The sequence below is a fragment of the Carya illinoinensis genome, chromosome 16, assembly GCF_018687715.1.
Source record: "Carya illinoinensis cultivar Pawnee chromosome 16, C.illinoinensisPawnee_v1, whole genome shotgun sequence".
Classification (NCBI taxonomy): domain Eukaryota; kingdom Viridiplantae; phylum Streptophyta; class Magnoliopsida; order Fagales; family Juglandaceae; genus Carya; species Carya illinoinensis.
Genome location: NC_056767.1, coordinates 3,618,051 through 3,625,646, shown reverse-complemented (window position 1 = coordinate 3,625,646; position 7,596 = coordinate 3,618,051). Strand labels below are relative to the sequence as shown.

The 7,596-nt window shown below is 32.4% G+C and overlaps 1 protein-coding gene across 4 annotated transcripts; it reads left to right on the top strand.

The window, feature by feature from the left end:
• Window positions 1-2,054: 2,054 nt before the first annotated feature.
• On the top strand, window positions 2,055-7,386 carry LOC122298462. 4 transcript variants are annotated; one of them, XM_043108210.1, is made up of 6 exons: window positions 2,055-2,212; window positions 3,388-3,933; window positions 4,276-4,422; window positions 5,928-6,361; window positions 6,488-6,736; window positions 7,085-7,386. In XM_043108210.1, exons 2-6 carry the CDS (start codon window positions 3,393-3,395, stop codon window positions 7,214-7,216), a joined length of 1,503 nt encoding a protein of 500 aa, XP_042964144.1. In that variant the 5' UTR covers window positions 2,055-2,212; window positions 3,388-3,392; the 3' UTR covers window positions 7,217-7,386. The 4 variants fall into 4 exon arrangements, with proteins under 4 accessions (XP_042964144.1, XP_042964142.1, XP_042964140.1 ...); XM_043108208.1 differs by having other exon boundaries at window positions 6,488-6,896; window positions 7,085-7,216; XM_043108206.1 differs by having other exon boundaries at window positions 6,488-7,386.
• Window positions 7,387-7,596: the final 210 nt, after the last annotated feature.

Genomic DNA, 7,596 nt, shown 5'->3' with positions numbered 1-7,596 from the left:
ACAATTAATAAAATAAATACATATATATGTAAGTGTGTGATATGTATATGTGTATATATATAGAAGAATTAAAGATTTATAAAATGAATATATATTGAAAAAAATCATAAACTTGAGTTAAGAGACAAAAATAAAGGAAAAAAATTAAATAATAGACAGATTATTTAAAGTAACAATACTTCTAATGCACGGAAAGAGGTATTTGAATTCTAAAAGTACAATTTTATTCATTATTTTTCAACTTATTTACAAGAGAGTTTTTTTTTTTTGGACCGGAATTACTATTCCGGCCGGAATACCGGAATTCCGGCCGGAATTGACCGGAACGGCCGGAATTTGACCCGGAACAGAATAGACACCTATCCGGTTCAGGTCACTGTTCCGGCACGAAAAATTCCGGCCGGAACGGAACGGTTTTTAAAACCTTGGTTTATATATTTTCAAGTACCTAAATGCTGAGTGCTCGCTGATCAAGGTGCGTGCACCTGATCTGATCTTGCAAATCTCGAAGATATATGATTTGGAATATGGCTTATATATTTTTTATAGTTTCATGTATTTTAATGATAATGTGTATTATGCTCATCCATTTTTAGGCTTTTAAAATTAGTCGAGTGTTGCCATTTTCAGGAAGAATTAGAAAATAAAATCCAGGCTCCAAATAGTGAAAAAAGTGCTACAATTTCTTCTTCATTTTTTTTTTTCTTTTTCTTGGCTAAGAGAAAGAGGAACCACAAACGCAGATAGAGTTATCTTCAATCTTTTGTTTACTCTGATTCAATGTAATTCCATGTCCAATTATTCTGATATTTTCTTTTTTTCTTTTTAAATATATATATATATATATGCTAACATGCCACGTCAGCAGATTACCCAACGGTTCCCTACCGCCAATTGCATGTTGAAGAACTAAAAAAAAACACACACACACACACAAAAAAAAAAAAAACTTTAATGAAACATCAGATCAATATAGCTAAGCTATGCATACAATTTCTCAATGATTATAAAAGTCTTAAGATCATGTTTTCAAATCCAAAGAATTAAAATTACCTATAAGGTGAATTAAACATTTGAATAATATTAGGTACAAGTTTCAAATAGACAAGTTTCATATAAGTTGTTTATAAAAAAGTGGGTCTCATTAATAAAAAATAAATTTTTTTTTTATACTTTTTTAGGTGAGGTCTACTTTTTTACAAGAGTTTGTATGGTGTTTGTCTATTTAGAGCTTCTACACATCATTTCAAACCATTGGAACGAAGCACTACCAAATGCTGACAAGCAGTGGCAGAACTAGAAATTTATTTTAGGGGGCCAAACAAAACTAGAACAATATGCATAAAATATTTTTCGTTTTACTTTTATATAATTTTTTTTACGACATATAATAATCTGATAGGAAGATTTATAATAAAAATAAAATACATTTAATAAAATTTATGTATTAAAAAAATATTTGATATGTCAAGAACAATATTAAAAAAAATATTGAATCTAAATCAAAATTTTTAGTTATTTCTCTTTTAATATAGACAATAGAAAAATATTAGAAATACTACTAGATATAGTAGAGTTTTTTTTAATTTTATTTATAATAAAAATATGTATTTTATTTTATATGAGATGTGTTTTGTTTATTTCATTTTTATATCATATTAAATTTTATGGAGGGCTAAAATAATTTTTAGAGGAGAGGCCAACACATGATTAATTAATATTATTTTATTAAATAAAAAAATTAATATATATATATATATATTTCCAAATTTTTGCGGGGCCACCCAACGTGGCTCTGCCACCGTTGACGAGCGATTTTGAATTTATGTAAAAAGAATTATATAAGTAAAAATTTAAAAAATACATTTTATTTAGAGTGAAGTGCTGAAAAGGATTGTTTTTGTACCATTACTCTTCTAAAAACATTTCTTTCGAGAAAAAGACAAACTTCCAAAATACTTGGGGGTAAAGAATAAATAATGCATGTGTTTTCTTCTGTATTCTAATTTGGACAATATAGTCTTTGTAATATATCATGATGATCGCTACATAATGGTGGACGTCGATCTATAAATCTATTCCACTTTATAGCAAAAGTACTCTCGTCCAAAGTTGAGAGTATCAAAAACCTCGTTTCCATGGAGCACACGCAGTCTCTCTAGACCTGAAGCTAGCTGCTCTTCAATATTTTCTAAGTGCCAGAATATTAGAAGTAAGTGTTGTTCACCGATTTATTTTCTCTAACTTTCTGCTTCAAAAATTCTTTAGATTGAATTTTTAATGTTTAAAATTCAACATGTATAGATTTTATGCAGCGAAGGTTTAGCAGTTTCGATTGTCCTTCTAATTATAATATTGGCTTAAAAATCATCATCAGTACGTAATATAACATGCATGCATACTCGAAAGTGGTCCTTGCTTCGTTTCCTCCAGAGTTCCTTCTCTCTCTACCTAGCTCTTGGCATCCTTCCATTTTTTATGCCCAGAGGGAGGTTGGAGATTAAGCTCTTCTCTCTCTTCTCCTGTTCGGTCAACACCAGAGCTATCTATAGTATATTTTTTTCTCAATTTTTTCATTATTTTCCATCCATAGCACTAAGATGTGCTGATCTATTGCCTACCGGCCTCCTACGACCACCACATGTCTCGCTAGCAGACTCTCCAGCCGCCAATCTGTTGGACGGTTGAAGTAAACTGCACAATAGAGAGGCGTGTGAGTCTCACGCACAGCTCATATAAAGCGTAGGTTTCACACGCTGCCATGCCATAGAGAGGTTGCTATCATTATGGGCTGCACCACTGGGATTAGTGACTTCAGATCTCTCAGATCTAATCACCGCCTTATTTCCTAGAGTGGCACATGACCTACACATGCCACCATAGACAATGGAGGTCTTATGTCAGCGCATCGACTCATCCTCCAATTGTTAAGTTCCTATGTTCCTGTTTTCTTTAACAGATAATCAAGATAAAAGTAGTCATGGAAGACTCTTACAGCCAGTCCAGACAAATAAGCTATAGCACATATTGATTCACTGCGACAAAAAGTCGCAGTCTAATAGTCTATTTGTCAGACTATACAAAAACAGCTTCAAGCGGCTTTCCTGGATGAGAGCTAATTTTTTGCTCCATATCCCTATTTTTTTATTCCATTGGTGTTGGATTTGTTTGTTTTGAAATAATTGTTGATGATTCCCACTTTTTTGAATCTTGTATCAGATAACCCTTAGTTTATTTATAAATTTGCTTGCTTAGAAAAAAAATATATCACATGCATGCATGAATAATTTATTTGGAAATAGGAAACTAAATTATATTTTAGAGATTTTTATTTTTCTGTTCTCTTTTTTAATTAACGCAATCGTATTAATTCTTTTAATTTTCAAGCCCCTATGCTTGCTTGCTGTCTTCGGAAGAAAATCAAGGAACAAATGGAAGTGGGAGATAACCCATTATCTCAATCTCCTGTCCTTTTTGATTTTACTCCTCTCCTTCTAGCTATCCTAGAAGATGACTGGAAAGCTGCTGGAGTTTTTATTCAAAAATTTCCAAACTGTGTTAGAGCCACCATAACAAAAGAGGAAGGGACAGCTCTTCACTTTGCTGCAGCTGCAAAACGGACCCGTTTCGTTAAACAACTCGTGGAATTGATGGTACCGGAAGATTTAGAATTGAAAACCAAGGGAAACTACACGTCCCTTTATTATGCCGCTCAATCAGAAATTGTAACAATTGCAGAAGAGATGGTGAAAAAGAACAAAAATTTGCCATTGATCCCCGAGGATGACATCCAAGTTTTACCACTTTACGCGGCAATAAAGACTGGAAATAGAGACATGGTGTCGTATTTATACTCTGTGACTCCAATTGAAATCTTGGCTTCTGCCGATCTCATTCAGCTCCTTAACGCTACTATTTCCACTGATTTGTATGGTATGTACGTCCTACGCATCAATACTTGTGATCATCAATTTGAGACAACTAATTATGAAAAATGCTATTAATCTTGTAATATAGCATATTTTAAATTTCATATATTAACCAATTAATTAAATGGTAGTACTTACTTAAAATAGGCTAAATAACAATATTGACAAGATTATTTACAATACCCATTAGTATCATTTCTGTATGACCTGATCATGAACTTTTAATTCCTAAAAAGTGTATCATAAATAGAGATTTCACATGCACGCACGCACACACACACACACATATATATATATATATATATAAGAAAATGATCATATAGATTAATTTAGTTTTTATGAACAGATGTGGCACTCAAAATTCTGGATACGCTAAAGTTAGCACCTGCAGAGAAGGAATATCTTTGGTTTCCATTGAAATTGTTGGCCAGAAAGCCTTCGGGAATTGGCAACAAAAGTCAGCCATCAGTATGGGAAAGATGCTTAAACTCCTGTTAGTTTATCTTCAACCCAAACTAATTTTAACTTTACTTGTAATGTGTATCTAGTACTTATTTATATATAAATATATGCATGCATGTGTATATTTATAGAGCATTGTTACTCATAAACCTCATACACCATACATCACATATTTTTTATTTTTTTAAATTTTTTTAATTTTTTTTTTAGATTTATTCTTTTTAAACTAATTCAATTTTTCTATTCATTATTCATATATTAAATATTTAATAAAATAAAAAAATAAAAAAATTTAAAAAAAATAGATGGTGTGTGGTGTATGACTTATATTGAGAAGTTTTCATATTTATAACTGGACTGGAGGATTTTCTTCAATCAAGTGTATAAAAATTTTCGAAGTGTCCGGCCATAAATGCGTGTGAAGAAGCACGTTTTTCTGAACCATTTGGCTTATTAAATTGACACTTTGTCCCAAGTGTCAGGTCAGTTGTTTTATTACAAGGAAAATATTAAAGTCACTGCTGGCGGCTCATGTTGGGATTGTTTTTTTAATATTATTATAATTTTTTTATATTTTTTTAAAATATTTAAAAATATTAAAAAATAATTTAAAAAAAGAAAAAAATATATATATATTTTTTTAATTAACGGTGACTCTAACTGTGCTTGTAGTACCATCCTTTATTACAATTATAACATGAATTTGATGAAAAAGTCACCTTGGAATGACAAAGCAGCATTACTTCATCTTACAGTTAAATCTTTAGAGGATATCTGATTAGATAAGCTATTTTGTATTTGAAATGTCTTAAAAAATTCTAATACTTACTGTTTCCTTGTACACATAGATACAAGAGGATACCAGATTTTTTTTTTTTTTTGGGTAAAAGTTAGTTAGCCTTTCTCTTCACTTTTATTTTTTTAAAATTTATTTATATTTTTTTATGGATAAAGGGAAACACATATATAAAATTAAGAAAAAGTAGTTGTGATGGGAAGTCTCAATATGGGAATGGTCCTTATGGTGTCCAAGGAAGCAGTCCAACTACTGGAGATCGAGGTTGGCACTTCTGTGAACTTTTTTTTGCTAATCAAGATGCATGCAACTTCTTTTAATTTAACATATCATATTTAATTATATTAGTTTATAAGTTTATTTTTATAAAATTATTTTTATGGAATCTCTTTGTACCTGTAACTATTCTATTTAAAATTATACTCAATTATCAAGAACTAAAGTACTGCTAATTGTAATTAATTAAATCCCAACCCATATATAATTAAATCATGAGAAACTAAGCTAGCTAGGTCTAGGTCAATTTAATAAGAGCCATAATCGAGGATAATTAATTCATTGATTTGAAGCAAAGAAATAATCCATTACATATAAGAACGATTTGACATATAAAACTAATTAAAAAGTTGGGTCGATGGGAATTTTTTAATATAATCATTTAATTCATATATTTCTTTCATATAGAATTAATATTTCTTTTTGACCAGACGATCTTCTCTTAAATTCTTAATCCTAACTAGGCGTCAAAGGTTGGTTCTGCAACAAAGCTATGATGCAAGCATCAGCCCATCAATTAGTTGACCGCCTTTTGAAACAGCTTGGAGAAGACAAAAATTTCTCAACTTTGCTTCCTCAACTTAAGCCACTAGTTGTTGAAGCTGCTAAAGTAGGGAATGTTGAATTTCTAATTATACTTATACGCTCTTATCCTGATCTCATATGGGAAGTTGACGAAGAATATGGAACTTTATTTCATGTTGCAATTAAACATCGACAAGAGCGTGTGTTTAATTTAATATATGAGATAGGTGTTTTGAAGGACAACCTTGCGAGCTTATATGCCGAAGGGAATAAATCAATGCTGCACTTAGTTGAAGAATTGCCTTCTTCAGATCGATTAAATATCGTATCAGGAGCAGCCCTTCAAATGCAACGAGAGTTATTGTGGTTTCAAGTACGTACATAACGGGTGTTAAATATCATTATGTCAACTTCTTTTCTTCTCGTTGCACATGTATTGAATGGTCTCCCCTTTCAATATTTTTTAATTTACAACATTAAAAGTAATCGGTTATTGCAGGAGATAGAAAAGATCGTGCCGAAATCGTATGTGAACGGACCAGAAGAACAACCACCTAGGGATATATTTGTGAAGACCCATGAAAAACTATTGAAAAATGGTGAAGAGTGGATGAGGAACACAGCAAACTCTTGCATGCTCGTGGCAGCATTGATTGCCACTGTGGTTTTTCCAACTGCCTTCACAGTACCGGGTGGCAACAATCAAGAAACAGGCATTCCTATGTTTTTGGAAACCAACTGGTTTACGGTATTTTTTGGATCGAATGCAATAGCAATGTTATTCTCTTCGTCTTCAATATTAATTTTCCTGTCAATTCTCACGTCACGCTACACGGAAAAAGATTTCCTTATATCCTTACCTCTTAGATTGGCATTGGGACTCACTACGCTTGTAATCTCAATAGTAGGTATGCTGATAGCCTTCATTGCGGCATGCTTTTTGGTCTTTAAAAGCAAAAAATGTGTTCCCATCCGTATAATAATTGTTGCGGTGCCCGCTATCCCAATTAGTTTGTTTGGTATCCTACATTATCGCCTTTGGTTTGATATATTCCTCTCAGCATTCTGTTCTAAGAGGTTTCTTTTCCGGTCACAGAATAGGCTTTTCAATTCCAAGCCAGCATCGCTTGCTTTGGAAATTATGAATGGCAACCAAACTGGACATAATGACAGAAGCCCAAGTTCGATTAACCAGTCCTGCAACCAGTCATGCAATTCCACAGTGTGAAATTCGACCAAAGGCTCTTCAGTGTGATCTTCATTAATTAGCTAGGAATAATGTTGGTTTTTTAGAACTCATGGGTGCTAGGCTGCTGCTTATTAAGATGCTACTTTTTATTCATTAGGACTCTTGAAACTCTGTTGTAAGATAATTCTATAATGTTTGTCATTATATATGTGTGTGTGTGTGTGTGTGTGTGTGTACGTGTGTGTTGTTGAATATTCTGAATTTTCTATGATCTTATGCTCGCAATCTTAATCAGTCACAGTCACAGAAGAAATCAGTATGCATTCCCAGCAGGACCATCGATCGATCCCTTTGCTTCACCAGTCCCTGTAACAGCCGGCCCAATCGAGGCCCAGGCCCATGAAAAGCCCAGTCATTGA

What these genes read in the sequence shown, in the direction of transcription:
- LOC122298462 (XM_043108206.1), top strand. Translation starts at nt 3,393, where the DNA reads ATGCTTGCTTGCTGTCTTCGGAAGAAAATCAAGGAACAAATGGAAGTG. An exon ending in TATTTCCACTGATTTGTATG is followed by an intron (nt 3,934 to 4,275) that starts GTATGTACGTCC and finishes TTTTATGAACAG; the next exon opens with ATGTGGCACTCAAAATTCTG. An exon ending in GAGAGTTATTGTGGTTTCAA is followed by an intron (nt 6,362 to 6,487) that starts GTACGTACATAA and finishes CGGTTATTGCAG; the next exon opens with GAGATAGAAAAGATCGTGCC.